The 17,282-nt window shown below is 38.6% G+C and overlaps 1 protein-coding gene across 1 annotated transcript in view; it reads right to left on the reverse strand.

The window, feature by feature from the left end:
• The window catches only part of ZNF622 (zinc finger protein 622), a 29,889-nt gene extending 21,287 nt beyond the window's left edge, over positions 1–8,602 (reverse strand). Inside the window, exons 1-4 of the mRNA XM_044665547.1 lie at positions 7,910–8,602; positions 6,162–6,401; positions 5,743–5,905; positions 1,734–1,846 (exon numbers count right to left, since the gene is read on the reverse strand). Coding sequence (XP_044521482.1) covers positions 1,734–1,846; positions 5,743–5,905; positions 6,162–6,401; positions 7,910–8,525 — 1,132 coding nt within the window. The 5' untranslated portion in view covers positions 8,526–8,602. The remainder of the gene's footprint in view (positions 1–1,733; positions 1,847–5,742; positions 5,906–6,161; positions 6,402–7,909) is intronic.
• Between the last annotated feature and the right edge of the window lie 8,680 nt (positions 8,603–17,282).

Raw genomic sequence — 17,282 nt, forward strand, 5'->3', positions numbered from 1 at the left:
TAAGGTCTTAATAGCCTTATTGATTAACTTGGGAAGATAAGGTAGACAGATAATGGTTATATTATCAGATAGAGAAAATAGGAGAGGAGGCGAGGGCTTCGGCCTACCAGAAGATACTGCCCTCTGAGGCAAGTAGATGTAGGATTTTTTTTAGAGAAAATTAATTAGGATTGGGATCTGGGGTAGATTTACAAGCTATTTTAAGATTACTTTCACTTTCCTCCTTCCTATTTCCTATCTGTTTTTCCTAATAATAAACTAAGTGTTTTGCGTTTAATAAACTAAGTGTTTTGCGTTTAATAAACTGCATACTGGTTTTTGTTCAAACTCCTACCCCAAAAATTTAATCCTTCACAGCCATTAAAATAAAAATAAAAAAGTCTAAATGGTTTGACATCTGTCTCAAACACAATAACCAATAAAATGTTGTATGTGTTAAAATTTTCTTTAAACCTAGAACTTAAAATTCCATTCAAAAAACATTTATTAAGAGCACACTAAGTTCAGAACACTATTCTAGGAGCTGAAAGAAGACATAATAAGGTATAGCCTGTCCTCTGAATTTTTTTTTTTTTTTATCCTGGGACTCCATTCTAGGAGCATAGGGCCACAACCAGTAGGCAATGGGACACAGTTGCTCAGGGTCACCCAGCTGGGAAGTGTCTGAGCCCGGACTTGAACCTAGGACCTTTCGTCTCTAGGCCTGGCTCTCAATCCACTGAGCTAGCCCAGCTGCCCCTACTTTAGGTTGCAGTTTCTTTAGCAGATGTAGTTTTTACAGGGTGGGGTTGTTAGCCCCACGCCCAACCCTCCTCCTTTTTCATCCGGGCTGGGGACCGTCCTTGGCCCAGGAGTGGTAAGGGTGGGCAGTAGGGGTCAAGTGACTTGCCCAAGGTCAAACAGCTGGAAGTGTCCGAGGCCGGACTTGAACCTAGGACCTCTAGTCTCTAGGCCTGGCTCTCAATCCACTGAGCCACTCAGCTGCCCCTCCTCTGAATTTAATAAGCACAAAAAGAAAACAAATTATATATGTGTGTATCTACACACACACACACACACACACACACACACACACACACACACACACATATACATGTATGTACATACATCTATGCTGTTCAATCCAGGCTACTATGCCAGGTGCCAAAGTTACAAAGACAAGAAGAAAAGTCCCTAGTAGCAAGGAACTGAGAAAAGCTTCCTGTAAAAGGAGGCATTTACACTGGGTTTTGAGGAGGAAAAAAAGGATTCTAAGTAGCAGAGGTGAAATGAGAGGGCATTCTAGATATAGGAATGATCAGTGCAAAGGCATGGAGACAAGGGAGAAGAGTATAATATGAGGACCAGCAGGAAAGCTGGGTTTCATTGGACTAAAGTAAGGAAAAGGAAGTTATATATAATAATCAGTTCTAGAAACAAAGAGGAAGACTGAGATAAATAGAAAATCAAAAGAAAGGACGAAGCAGAAAATAAAGAACAAAGAGAACAGAAATATTAATTGAAGGATCAATATCAAGAAACAGGAAGAAATGAAAAATAAAGTGAACTTTTTCTTTTAAAATGATACAGGAAAGTGAGTTTACAAGATTTGGAAGTCAATAAATGGGTAATAAAATGTAAGTGATATTTATAATCATGTTTTTCTTTTTTTCCTGAATAGGAAAAGAAAACATACTTATATGTTGTTATATCATCCATTTTCACATTAGGATGTTACTGAAATAAGCACTTACCTGAAGGGAGAATCAGTTCCATGGTTTCATCATCATATTCTAAATTTTTTTCTAAAGGTAACTCCTCAGACACTTCAGTGTTCTCACCTTCCTTGTGATCTGGGTAGCTACTCCTGTAAGAGATTAAAAAATATATTGTAGGAAAATTTTGAATTTTTAGAAATCATAATTAGTCTAATTATCTATCATAGTATACAATTCTCCAAAAATTTTTTTGGGGGGGAGGCAGTTAAGGTTGGGGAAAAATTGGCCTTTTTTGGACAGGGAAGAGAAAGGGGAACTGCTAATATGAAAAGCAGTGTGGTAAAACAAAGGAAGCTGACTCTTATCTGAGTTCAAGTCCTACCTCTGACATACTGAGTCACATGATAAGTCATATAACCTCTCAGCAGCTCTCTACAACTTTTTGCAGAGAAGGCATTTCCTGAACTGGGAGTTCTCTATATAAATGAATTCATAAGTCTAGTCTCTATTTTAATCTTCATTAGGATTATAGTGACAGTGTGGTATGACAGAATAAGTCCCACCTAAGAAGTCAGGGAACTTGGGTTCAAATTCTTTCTCTATCACTATATGACCTTAGGTAAATAACTTAAAACTCTCAGGACCTAGTTATCTGTAAAATAAAGGTGTTAGAATGAATCCCTCTCAGTGATAAATCTATGATTCCATGTGGGTACATTTGAGGAAAGAAACTTGGAGCAAAAGAGGGGAGAGCAAGAAACTGGGTATGGGGAGAAGAGGGAAAATGCTTTAAAAAAAACCACAACAACGCACCTAGATTGCCACTTACTTTCATGAGAACTCAAGTCTTGGTCTTTTTTTTTTTTTTTTTTTTTTTTAGTTTTATTGGCTCTGGTAGCATATGCCAGATTCAAATCTGGGAACTCATCTGTTTTAATCATGTTAGTATTAGGATAGTAATGATGAAGTCATCAAAAAAATTATAACCTGCCTGTCCTTCACACAATAAGAGCTTACAGTTTACTGAAACTGAATCAACAACAAAATGTTAAACATATGATATCTAGAAAAAAAATAAATGTTCTCAATCTTCCAGGGGTAGCCAAATTATAATTTATATAGCCAATCTAGCTCAATAATACCACCTACCACCAAAGCCAGATTCCCTAATTCATTCTATAGCCAAAAGAGCGTAAAGGAAAGAGCTAACAAGAAATTTTAAAACTTTGTTCAGAGACTGAAAGGATCATAGATGTGGAGCTAGAAGAAACTTCCAAAGCCAATGTGTCAAAATCCCTTGTTTTTTAGATGAGAAAATTGAGTCTAATCCAGGACCAGATGTGTAGTGAGCATCAGAGTGATAATCTGAACTCAATTCCTCTGATCCTGGGGCAGTACCTGCTTCCATTGTAACCTGTATCCTTCTTTTCAAGATTCTAGTGAGAGGTACAGAACCTCTTTGAACAAACAAGTGACCTCATTTATTCAATTAATTTTTATAATTTAAGTTTTTTATGACCATTTCATCTTTTTTAAAAGTAATTACCTTGGTCATAGTAGCAAAAAACAAAATTAAACTAAAACAAAGTCTATCAAATGGAATGGCTGAACAAAACTGTGGTGTTTAAATATAATGGATTAAAATTGTGCCATAAGAAACCCTATATACTAGAAATTCAGAAAAACACAGTTAAGATATATATAAACTGAAATAGAACTAGAATAATATATATATACACAGAATGACTATACTGAAACAACAGAAACAATAAAAATAGAAACAATAATAAAAGGAAGCTTTCCTCTGATTGTAAAGACTAATCTTCACCTAAAAGAACAAACAATAAACTTTCTTCTTTCCTCTAGTTAAAAAAGAGAGGTAGTTCAGGTATGGAAGGTTGCAAAAGTTGTTTGATGAAGTTGCCCTGTCTTTTTAGTTTGCTTGCTTATTTTCCTTTTAAAAGGGAGGGTGAATTGGGAGGAGTTGAGAAATAGGAAAGAGGAACTGATTGTGATATAAAAACAAAAAGCATCAGTAATGCTTAAGTAGCTTTATGTTCTAAATCTTTAAAACTGGTGTAATACATTAAGTATTTTGTATGTGGAAAAGTCTAGATAAACTTCACAAAGTTTAAGAACTCAACTCACTACATTTTTGACAGTGTAGTTAAGGAAATAATCCCTTTACCAGTTTTCTCCTAACCTAACCCATATCAAGCTACTCTCCTTACCTCACCCCCTATACATACAAATCAGGAAGAGAATCTCATAGAATAATATTTCAGCAACTCAAGCTATATGAAAATTCTGTTTGGGGTACTGGAATTGGTTGCCACTATATATACACTTCTCAGACTTAACCTACTTATCATAATCCCTCCTCATTTGCAAATATTAACTCTTTGGATTTCCTCTTCCTCTTTCATCCTATGGATCTATTCTTACATGGCTGCTTCACTCCATCATCCAAATATTATCATTTCTAACAAGCTAAGACCTAAAAGACCTAAGCCTTCTACACCCACTTATCCTTTGTCATTTTTTTCTAGCACCTTCTACTGTGCCCTACGGACCAAATATTTACTTGCTTTCATGTCCTGAAGATTCAAAGACAAAAAACAATTCCTGCTCACAAGACTTCCTCTACATTTCTACAGCTACTAACTTAGCATAGTGACAAATTACTTAGCCTGGCTACTGTAAAAATCACTAGACAGATTTTCTTACCTCAAAGCCCTCTCCAGTCCTACAGGCCCAATGAGTTATTCTACATAGCACCAACCAGGTAAATCTTCCAAAAGGAGTTCTGATTTCTATTATTCCTTGCTCAGACTTTTTCATAGCTCCCCATAATCAAGTGAATAAAGTACAAATTCAGCCTAGAATTTAAGGATCTCTATATACAGACTCCTATACTTTTCTATTCTTATTTTCTATGAACCCTAATATCCAGCCAAGTTATCTTTACATTTCTAAATACTCTGTGTTTTCCCTCTTCCATACCTTTTCATAGGGTTCCCTCTATCTGCACAATCTCCCCATCTTTCACAGCCCAGTTGAAATAGTTTCCTTCATAAAGTACAATCTAATTTTCCTAGCTGAAGTATGTTTCTAAAATATTTTGCTGGAAAGATGTTACAAAAAATGCACATTCTGGCTTCATAGTAGGAAACTTTCTCACAATTAGAAATGCTTCAACTGAAAGTAACAGATTTCCCATCACTGAAGGTCTTTCAGGCAAAGACTAAATAACTGCTGAGTATGCTTTAAGTTGAGTTTGGGGATTCCTTTCATGCATGGGCTGGACTATAGGCTGGTCAAAGCATCCCTTTCAATTCTCAAATTCTGTAATTTTAAGTGCTGGGCTTGGAATCAGTGCTGGGCTTGGAATCAGGAACACCTGGGTTCAAATTCTGCCTTTGATAATTGGGGCTTATCTAACCATGGGAAAGTGACTAGCATCAGTCTCCTCATTTGTAAAAATCAGAACAATAATAACTGTATTAACTACTTCACGGAGTTGTTATGAAGGCCAAATGAGAAAATGTATGAAAACTGCCTTATAAACTTTAAAATGCTAAATGCAGGAGGCAGCTGGGTAGCTCAGTGGAATGAGAGTCAGGGCTAGAGACAGGAGGTCCTAGGTTCAAATCTGGCCTCAGACACGTCTCAGCTGTGTGACCTTGGGTAAGTCACTTGACCCCCATTGCCTACCCTTACCACTCTTCTGCCTTGGAGCCAATACACAGTATTGATTCCAAGATGGAAGGTAAGGGTTTTAATAAAAAATAAAATAAAATAAAATGCAATGCTAGATGCACCAAGGTTATAATTTTTTTTCACATATTTGTGTACATATTTATTATTTTGACAAAGTTAAGATTCTTGATGGCAGAAAACATGTTTTCTTTTTCTTTGTATATCCTTCAGATATAGTACAGTGACCAGCCCACTTGAGATGCTCAAAAAATATATATGTTTACTTTAATCTCAGCTGAAGTCTTGACAAAGAAGAGCATGTAATCCCAGGGAAGGATCTTCCTACCTAAAATCATAGAAGTCTGCAAATTCCAGAGCAGCATCTCCCTCTGTGAAGAGTTTACAGTGGCTTTTGTCATTCATGTGAGCCTGCACAGCTTCAGTAGAGTAGAAGGATTTTCCTTTCTCATTGCACCACAAACAAATCTTCCCTACACCAACTTTCTCCCCTGAAAATGGAAAGAAGTTTGGAAGAAAAAGTAAAAAGGATTCTATGGGAAAATTTCTGATATTTAATTGCAAACCTCAAAGATAACAATCATGTTTGTGACATTCACAAACACTAGCTATTAAAAGCTTGGTGATAAGAGAATTAAAAATCTATCTTAAAAAAACAGTCTTATACATGTGAAAATAGAACATTTCACTTCCCTACCATCCATTCCCACCCAAGACGTCTTCTTATTCAAGGAAAAATGGACTTACCCAAATATTTAATCAGTCCCCTAAGATCAGAAAGGTATTCTATATCAGGGATAAAAAAGCTATGAAATTTTGTCATGTGAGCCACATTCTTCATGAGTGAGCTGGAGTGATGAGAACAAAACAAGCAGTCTGTTACAGGAATGGCACCAGGAGATGGGTTTTCCTTAACTTCATCAACCTCATCTTGCTCCTCAGCACCTTCAGAATCCATCTCTTCATCTGAATCAATATCTTCCCAATCTTCAAGTCAGAATAAAAATAAAGGTAATTTTAGAAATGCAGTAATGAAAATCATAACTATTATCCCTACTATTCACAAAAGCAATTTAACACAATGCATGTTTTCTAGGAATCATGACAATGGATGGACTGTTAAGACTTAGGAGTCAGGTAGACCTATGTTCAAATACTCACCAGTGACATTTAATATCTGAGTATCTTTGAGCAAAAACACAGATCTCAGGTAACTCTCCAAAACTTATCTAGTATAACAGATTATTCCTTTCTTCACACAAATGAAAGCACAAATCTTTTCTGTATACTCAAGTAACTGAGTATATACAAAGGATACATTTGCTGAGACAACTGCCTTTATAAAGGCATTTTATCTCCCCATTTACTAGTTGTATGATTAAGAAATAACTTGGGATATCACAGAGATGTTATCTATTTATATCATCTATATTTAAAGTCATTACTAATTCATTTTTGATTAATTCAGTCTAATTTTTCTGCACAGCTTGAAAACTTGGCAAAAGCAGGACATTAACAAATATTTAAGTTCATCTAAATTTGAGAAGCACTGTGCCATTCTCTATTTTAACAAAGAAAATAGTAAGACTATGAGAAATATTTTTAAATCCTCAAAAAAACTATATAAATACATTTAGCACTAGACAAATGTAAGCCAATGAAAAGCAGTAATAGTAGCCTTCCTTTGTATAACACTTTACATCATGTCACCCATCCCTGTATTACAAACTTTTTAATTCATCCTTCTTTCTACCCATACCAGAACATGAGCTTATAAAATTAGTGAGATTACAGCAGAAGGATCAAACCTCATTTAGACTTATCACCTTTGCAGGAAGAACTGTGAATACCTAAACTCAATAACTGGGGGGGAGGGGAAAGCACTATTTCCCAGGTACATGTCAAAGACAACAAAATAACATGGGTTGGGATCAAACTTACAATAACTGGGGTTCAGTAACCTACTTCATCATACTTAATTTCAATGGGGGGGGGGTTCTTAATCTATTTTGGGTCTTGTATCACATTCTAGCAAGTTTGGTGAAGTTTATCTGTCCTTTTTCATAATAATGCCCTTAAATGCATTATACAAATTACAATAAACTCACAAAGAAAATCAATTATATCCATAGTCGTCATATTCTTTTTTTTTTTTCTTTACTAAACCTTACCTTCCGTCTTGGAGTCAATACCGTGTATTGGCTCCAAGGCAGAACTTGCCCAGGGTCACACAGCTGGGAAGTGTCTGAGGTCATATCTGAACCTAGGACCTCCAGTCTCTAGGCCTGGCTCTCAATCCACTGAGCTACCCAGCTGCTTCCTATCATATTCTTTTAAAAACATGTTTATGGACTCTAGGCGAAGTACTCCTTGGTGGAGATTTTTTGCCCGCTAACCCACTAATACAAATATTACTACCATTACAAAACTTGGAATTCTGCAAATATAAACCCAAGGGAAAGGAATCTTCTAAGTCTTTTTATAAAGCTCTTTACCATCCCCTTCCATGTCCTCATCTTCCTCCTCACTCTCTCCCTGCTGCTTGGCTAACTTCTTTTTCTGTTGTTCAAACCACTGTAGTCGGGGTGCTTTCTCAGCGGGGTCTCTGTCCAGGGTCTGAGGTCCCCCAGTAGCTGCCACCCGGCTCCTGGCCACTCCGGGAGCCGGGGCTACTTTCCGCGGAGACATGGACGGCTGCGCTTTGATGGCCTGCTGGATAGCCGAGTTCATGGCATCCTTGTCCAGGCCGTCGGGGGCCAGCCCCTTCTCCAAGTTCTTCTCATTTAACATCTCGACTTTCCTGCTGACGGCTTGCACCGCCTTCTTTTCGAGCTCCAGGTGCCTGCGGGACTTGAGGTGGTTTTCGTAGGCATTGAAGGTGGCGAACTTTTTGCTGCAGACAGTGCAGTAGGTGGCAGTGCCTTTGCTCTCCTCCTCGGCCACGGCCCGCTGAGCCAGCACCCGCTCCTGGAAGTTCTCCGCCGTCACCGGGGCCATGTCGGCTACCTTCCGCTTCAGATTGTAGCGGTGCCAGTCGCTCTTGTAATGGGCGCGCTGGATGTCCGCGTCCTTGAACGCCACCCGGCAGGTGATGCACGTATACGACGCCATCGCAAAGCCAGCTCGAAAGGCTCTGGCGCTGCGATGCCGCCCTGCCTACTTCGGCCACTCAACCCACCTCGCAGGGCCCGGAGAGCCGGCCAGCCGAGCTCGCCACGGGCCAGAGACTGGGACTTCCGTCTTCCGCCAGAAGTTCTGGGACTAGGGACAGGAAGTCTTGTCTCGTGACGGAAATAGTCATACCTCGAGTGTAGCAGATTGGGTGAATTCTGTGTCAGTCAGTGGCAACCTCTCTGTCTTCTGACCTGTGCCCCGGAAGCCCGGGGTGGCTCCTTCTGCTTGGCTGGGATTCACTACGTCTTTCCCCGTCTCCTTTCTCCTCCCAGGACCTCAGCCTATCCTGGGTCAGGGTGCCTGATGCGGCGTCATCGCGGAAGGAAATGACGGAAGCACCTAGCTGCTTTCAGGTCCGCGTCCGCGTCCACGTGTGCTTACGTCCTCTGAGGCGTAATTGGGCTCAGTCTTGGTGCTTCCCTACCCTAATGTCAGGTTGATATCCGTAGATCTTGGAAATGCTTCAGAAGTGATTCTGCGAGCACTGCATGCTATGATAGCACTGTAAAAACAAACAAACAAACAAACAAAAAAACTACTAAACTTGCTACAAGTTTTGATTGCATAATCGGGCAAAATAAATCCCCACAGTTGAATGTGTTTCGTTCTGCATTTCGAGCCCATCAGCACTCAACTCTGCTGGGAAGTGCTCCAGTGGTAGTACTTTTAGGCCCCCAAAGAAGGTGGAAAAGTGGGTTGAGTAATGATGTTGAAGTTGGGAAGTTACAATACTGCCTTAGATCCGAGGTCCTTCTCTTGCTGATTTTGTACGCTGTATGTATATCAAGTTTGTACGTAGTACTCCCCTCCCCATTTAGATTATGAGTGCCTTGAGGGCAACGACTTATTACTTATGTTCCCAATACTTAGGACATATCTGGCACGTAGTACGCCCTTAATAAGCGATTGTTAATTAGCTATGTGGTTATATACCAAGTAATATAATCTTATTGCCTCAGTTTCCACATGTGTAAAGTGAAGCTAATAATTGCACCTATTTTTGCAGGTCCCATCCCCTCTCCCCACACCTAGAATTCACTCCTTCTTCACCTTTGCTCCTTAAAATCTCTTCCTTCAAACTTCATTGCCTCCGTGCAACTTGAAACACTTGATCAAGGGCTCACTCTCTGCCCTACCATAACTTTGAATATATTTTATAATTTAATATTTTAATTCTAATTTATATTCCTTCCAATAAAACTTAAGCTCCTTGAGCAAAAGGACTGTTGACATTTATTATTATTATTTTTTTTTTGCCTTTGTAGCCCTAGCCACAATGCCAGGCTTATAGTAGATATTTAATAAAATGCTTAATGGCAGCTAGGTGGCATAGTAGATAGAGATTTTACCTTTGAGTTCAAGATCTGATTTTGAATTCTTGCCTTAGATACTAATTTTAACTGGGCAAGTCACAACTTCCCTCAACTTCAGTTTCCATATATGAAAAACTGGAATAATAATTATTTTCCTTGCAGGGTTACATAAAGTGCTTTGCAAATCTTAAAGCAGCATATAAATGCTAGCTATTTTATTATTTATAAAAGGCTGAAAATAACAGCACCTACCTTCTTACAAGTTTGTTGTGAAGCTCAGATGTGATGATTTATATGCAAAGTGTTTTGCAAAACTTAAAGGCCAATGACTTCTTCAAAAACTATGAAATGAAGATGTCATGGATTTTAATATTATTGGTAATATGTAGACCCTTGAACCCTGTTTACTTAGAAAGGTGGTGGTTGGTGGGATTAAAATGTTATTGCAATCAGTGACTTAAAGTTCCTAAAGTCAAAATTTATATTTCCTGTGTTTAAGCAAAATAGAATTTAAAATGTTCTGATTTTAGATAGACTGTGGTCCAAACATGCTATCACAATGTTACATATACAGGATAGACTTAAAATATTTTTATAATCTAATTGGATTCTAATTTACTTCCTGCTCTGATTACTTACCTCATACTTGAATGCTTCATTTTGTTATGAAGGTAACAGGAAGCTCGCCAAAGGTATGATCTTATAGATCTAATAAGCTGGGTAACTTTGAGAACAGACTTCATAGCTATCATTTCAAGACTAGTCTAGCTCATTGTGGAAATGTGCAGCAACAGAAGACTGATCTCCAGTTGATTGATTTTTTTTTTTTTGGTCACTGCAACTAATGAAAAGCATCTCCTGTTTAAATGTTAGTTATAGTTTTTAAAATCAAATTTCAAAAAACTTCTTGACATTTTTAATTGAGGTATCATCTCATCAAATGCACTTTTAGAGAGGATTGGTCCATTTTCCATTGACTTGCCAGAGCACAAAGGGGTCTTATCCAGAAGAGGGAGCGGTGACAACTCCTGTTGACATTTTAGAGATTAGTTTGCTTTCTTGCCTGCTTATATGTCAAAAAATAGCTTCTCTTTAAACTGGGAACAGGCCATATGAGTAAGAGTGAGAATATACTTATTAGGAAGGTTAAGTATCAAGTTTATTGAAATATTTGCAACCTGTTATTTGTAGTAGATTGTGTACTAGACTTGGAATAGAGAGGATCAGGTTTATATCCTGCCATTGCTACTTACTTTGAAACCTTGAAAAAAATCAGTTCATCTCTCCCAGTCTATTACTTCCTTTGTTGAAATAACTTAGACTAAAATTCTGACTCTAAGATCTCATTCCTTTGATTCTTTGAGGTGTGTTTTGTTTGGGTGTGTGTTTATAAAGAAATAGAATATACTATTGATAGTCCAAAGAAGCATTTATATGAAACATTAAAATTCATGTGTGGTAAAGTATTTTCTTACACAGAAGAGTCAAAAGATAGCCCCCCCCCCCTAAAAAATACCAGTGACTTTTAGGAAAAAACACATCCTGTGAGATAGCATCATTCCAAGAGGAGGAAAAGAGGTTATCTTCAGATTAAAGTCCAGCCTTGCTACCTTCCTGATTTTCCATGAAAGGTCTCAATATCAGGAAACAAAAGAACAGCACTGCCCTGGCTCTCTAGACTTACAAACCTTTTATGACAAGGCTTTGAGTTGCCTCACTGTTCTGGCTTTCATCTTCTACATTTGCTCTAGCATATCAATATGCTCTCAAAGTGTGACACCCAAAACTGGATAACAACACTAGATGTGGTCTGACACTGCTGCTATTAATGCAGCTTAATTGAACATTTGAGAGACTATTTTGTATGTACTACCATAGGCAGCTAAGTGCCATAACCAATAGAGCACTGAGCCTGGGGTTAGAAAGTCCAGAGTTCAAATCCAGCTTCAGACACTTAGTGGTTGTGTGACCTTGGGCAAATCATATAATACATTTGTCTCAGTTTACTCAACTATAAAATGAAGATAAAATAGCACCCACCTTGTAGAGTTGTTATGAGTGCCAGATGAGATGTTTGTAAAGCATTTAGCCAAGTGCTTCACAAGTAGATGTTATATAAATGCTTATTCCTGTCCCCCACCTTTTATAGGGATAAGGGAATCATCTATCTCTTTAAAGATCTTGACACCTACAACTCACAGCTTTCATTTAGCTTTAGATTGTCAAGTCTGTGTTGATTATGTTGAAGTTACAGTTTACCAAAAAACCCTAGATGCATTTCACACAAGTTATTTGCCATCTGTATCCTATACCTGTAGTTTGCTTTGTTTTCCCCCACTTTTAAGTTTTTCCCCACTCCAATCCATCTTCCATTCAGCAAGTTCAGTGCAGTTCCAACTGTGTCATCTTACTCAACAAACTCCAGTGTTTCTCTGCCATCTTCAGGATTACATATAAATACTCTGCTTGACATTCAAAGCTGTTCATTCCCTTCGCCTTATTCTTTTTATTCTAGAAGCAATGGGTGTTTATGAATAAAATTCTCTCTCAGCTGTGGATGTTTTCTCTGACTGTCCTCCATGTTTGGAATGCTCTCCTTCCTCATCTCTGCCTCTTGGTTTCCCTGGCTTCCTTAAAATCCTATCTTCTACAAGAAGCCTTTCCCAATCCCTCCTAATTCTAGAGCCTTTACTCTGTTAATTATTTTCTATTTATCCTGTACATGATGTTTATATACACTTGTCTCCTCATAAGATTCTGAGCTCCTTAAGGGCAGAGATTGTTTTTTACCTCTTTTTATAGTCCCAGTGCTTAACACAAGGCCTGTGCATAGTAGATGCTTATTGTTTATTGTCTGATTTTACATTTGCCCCTTTTAAATTTCATCTCCATCATTTTTCCTCTTTAGAATCATTACCATATTCTCATAGGTTACTTCCTCAGTGCTTTAATCTCATATTGTCCTTGCTACCCCTTTCAAACTGTCAACCAACTTTTTTTCTAGCTTCACTAACAAACTCTTGACAACTTTTGACCCACACTTGGTGCTTGCTTCTACTTTTCCACACATTCCTAATAGTATGTAAAGCAGGCTTTTGCCTAATACTATGCCAGAGAAATGTAACTATTAGCCAAATCTAATGTAACTTCCCCATTTCTCAGCTTTATTCTCAATTATAACATCCTTTTCCTTGTTTTTCTGATTTTCAAACAATCCTGGTTCTCTGACCTCTATATCACATTGCCCTAGTTGTCTGTCTTCCATCCTGCATTGCCCTGGTTCTTCAATGATTTAGCTGGTTCCTTGAGTGGAATGTTTAGTTTGCTCTACATAATTTGGCACCTAATTATATTGTATTCTTCATTTGTTTCTGTGGTTCCTTTCATCTGCTTATTTTGTGGTTAGGTCTGTTTCAGGCAAGTCCAATTCTTTGTGACCCCATTTGGGGTTTTCTTGGCAAAGATACTGGAGTGGTTTGCCATTTTCTTCTCCTTCCAGCTTTTTTTTTTTTTAAACAGATGAGGAACTGAGGCAAACAGGGTTAAGTGACTTACTCAATGCCATACAATTAGCTAGTAAAAGTGTCTGAAGCCAGATTTGAACCCAGAGAGATGAATCTTCCTAACTCCACACCTGGTATCCTTACTACTGGACAACCTAGCTGCCCCTTATTTCATACTGTAATATTTTTTCACCTGGGAAGAACTCCCATTTTTTAGTTGTCTTACTAGGCCTAGCAGACTGCTTGGTTCTCCTAGCCAGGCCAGGGACACACCTGAATGAGGTTTAAAAAGCAGGCCGGTCCCTAAGTGAAACAGAAGGCACTGGACTCAGGATATTAGTAGATTTTTTAGGGAGAGTATATTTTTTAGGCTACAACTAGGCATTAGCTTGGTTCTCTATTTTATTTCAAAACTGTATTTCTAGTTTTAAAATCTTAAAAAAAAAAAAAAAAAAAAAAAGCAAAAGCCTGGTGGGGCCAGCTAGAATTTAAAATGCCCTTTTCCCCCAGAATAGAAAAAGAAATCCTTCAGACTTTTACAACTAAAAAGAGCCTCCCAGAACCAAACTTAGCCTTTGAAAGACACTCCCAACTGCCTCAGGCCAAAAGCCCTGTCTACCCTCAAAGAGCCTAATCTCTAGAACTCAGCCTCAGGCTATAGCCTTTGTCTTCTGCCAGGCAGGAACAAAAGGAAGTCTTAAACCCAAAACAATAAAACCTAGCCCAACCCTTAGTAGAAGGAAGACCTTACCCTTTAGTGACATCTATTGACAAGAGTAAGTTATAAGCAGATTTATCAATTTTTCTGGAACAAAATGTGGTTTCAGCCCATTAACTCTTTAGTGAACACTATGGAAGCAACTTTTTTTAACCAGTCAGTAACCCCACAGAATACATTACAAGGGACATTTCTCACACTGTATTTAAGTGGAGGAGGGCTAAGAGCAACTGCTGGCTTATATAAAGAACCATGCTAAGCATTTAAAAAAGAGGAAACAGTTGAGAAAGAAATTCCAACAAAAGAGAGAATTATTCCTCCATACTTCCTCATTTGAAGATTCCTATGAAAGTGCTCCTGACACACCCTCCACTCAACCCATTGATATCGATACGGTCCCGCCCCCTCCACAACCTATCCAACCCACCCCTCAGCCCCTTCTACAGACAGTCCCAGCTGCTGCTAATGCTGCAGCCCCCACCCTCTCTGCCACTCAAGATAGTGCAGCGCTATTTCCTTTAGGAGAAGTACCCACCTTTTAATACTGAAGGAGACTTGGTGTCTGTAAGACACTTTACTCCCTTCAGCCCTAACGATTTAGCTGGATTTAAAAAAAATATGCCCACTTTTGAAAAAGAACCATTTATAGTTTTAAGAGAATTAGACAATATATTCCAAACTTATGACCCTACCTGGCAGGATGTTGAAAATGTTTTAGACGAACTTCTGACACATGGTGAGTGGAGAGAGGATCATTGCTTGGGCCAATCGTAATAAAGGTAAAGACCTACCTAACTGGCCTCTCAAAAATCCAAAATGGAATTACAACTCTGCAGCAGATATTAAAAAATTGCATGATGGCAGGACGACATTATTGGTAGCCGTAAAAGCCTGTGCTGACACACAAGACACCTTGGCAAAATTAGAGGGAACTAAACAGCGTACTGATGAAACTCCCTCCCATTTTATGGACAGACTGATTGAGGTTGCAGAAATATATTTGGGCCTTGATTTAACCATGGAACGGGATATTAAACATATAGACAATTTGTAGAAAATTCCTGCAAAGTAGTCAGAGACTATTTTAAAACTAATTGCCCAACGTGGGAAACTATGAACCTTGGGGAATTGAGGAAGGTAGCATCCTATGTTTTTAGAGGCCAAGCACAAGAACATGGGATGATACTGACTCAATAGATACTTTAAAAGCAGAAAACAAAATGCTAAAAGAAAAACTAAAAAATAAAGGAGAGATTGTAGCCCCTTTCCAAGAATCTAACAATCAGCATGCTATCTGTTCTTTCTGTGCAAAAAAGGGCCATACAATGATGACTTGTAGGAATTTCTTAAGGTTTTCCAGAAATAATGCCCAGCTGACAGATAACTATAGGAATAACAACAGAAACAGGAATAGCAATAATAATAATGATGATTCCAGGAATAGCAATTTTAGGCATGATAGAAATGCTAGAAATAAACCTCGGGATGATGATAACTCATACCAAATGACCCCACAACTGTATATCTTAAGTGGAGCTCGCCCCCAAACTAATCAGGGTGCTAATGCCCCTGGGGGGGGGGGGCATGGAGCCCAAGCATCTTTATGAAGGTGCGTGGGGGAAGGGAAGGCTTTGGAATCAAAAAGGGAAACCTTTGACTTTCCAGACCCTGATGTTCTAATGCCTATTATCCCCATACATCCCCCCCCCCAAATAGTAAGGAACCTCATGTAACCCTAAAAGTAGGAAATTCATATTATGATTGTTTGCTGGACACTGGGGCTTCAAGATCAGTACTGGTGAGCAAGCCAGATGTAAACTGTAATTCTATTGGCTCTCTAAACGTAGTAGGGGTATCAGGAACACCTCAAAAGGTCCCAAAACTTTCTCCTCGTATGGTAAGTCTTGGACCTTTATCAATTGAACACTCCTTTCTTTTAATGCCTGGATTCCCCACAAATTTACTGGGAAGGGATCTATTATGTAAACTTAAAGCCACAATAATTTGCAATCCAGATGGTTCTATGTCACTGGAATTACCGGAGGACTCTTTAACCTTGCTCCCTGTACTTTTTTCAGAAGAGCAGGAAGCAAAGGGGCCTCCCATTTTTTAAATCCCAGATGATATCCCTTAGTCTCTTTGGGCCACATCTTCTACTGATGTAGGCCTACTTAAATCAACTGTTCCTGTTCAGATTAGAACAAGAGGAGGGCCAGCTCCCTCCATTCCTCAGTACCCCTTATCAAAAGAAGCCATTGAGGGAATTACCCCAGTGATAAATTCATGAATTGAGCAAGGAATAATAATCCCATGCAAGTCAGAATATAATGCACCTATTCTTCCTGTTAAGAAGCCAAAATTAGGCCCAGATGGAAAACCCCAATATCGATTTGTTCAAGATTTAAGAGCCATAAACAATCATGTTATAAAGAGACACCCAGTGGTTTCAAACCCAAACACAATTATTTCTTCTTTTCCCAGTACAGCCACTTACTTTACGGTCGTGGACCTGTGCTCAGCTTTTTTCTCAATTCCTATTCATGAGAATTCCAGACATATAGTTGCCTTTACCTGGAATAATTCTCAATGGGCGTGGCAGCGTCCTCCACAAGGATATTGCAAGAGCTCATCTATTTTTGCACAGATTTTAAGCCAAGATACGGACAATATAACATTTAAAAATAGTAAATTGATTAAATATGTGGATGACTTGCTCCTGGCTTCACCAGATGCTAAAACATGCCAGGAAGATAGTAAACATCTTCTTTTAGAGTTACATAAAAGAGGATATAAGATATCAAAAGGAAAAGTTCAGTGGTGTCTCCCCAGAGTAGAATATTTGGGGTTCATCTTGACAGCTGGTGCCTGTTATATATCCCCTAAGCGCATTGAAAATATTCAAAAACTGAGCAATCCTACCACTAAAAAACACTTAAGAGCAATCTTAGGAGCAACAGGTTTTTGCAGACAGTGGATCCCTTGCTATGGGGAAATTACTAAACCCCTTATAGCACTAACAAAAGATTCGGTCCCTGAACCACTTAAATTAGAGCCAGAGCACAAATTAGCTCTCTCAAAATTAAAACAAGCTATTCTGTCTGCTCCTGCTCTAGGCATCCCAGATTATAACAAGCCATTTACTTTATATGTACATGAGCGT

This window comes from Gracilinanus agilis, chromosome 1, assembly GCF_016433145.1.
Source record: "Gracilinanus agilis isolate LMUSP501 chromosome 1, AgileGrace, whole genome shotgun sequence".
NCBI classification, from domain to species: domain Eukaryota; kingdom Metazoa; phylum Chordata; class Mammalia; order Didelphimorphia; family Didelphidae; genus Gracilinanus; species Gracilinanus agilis.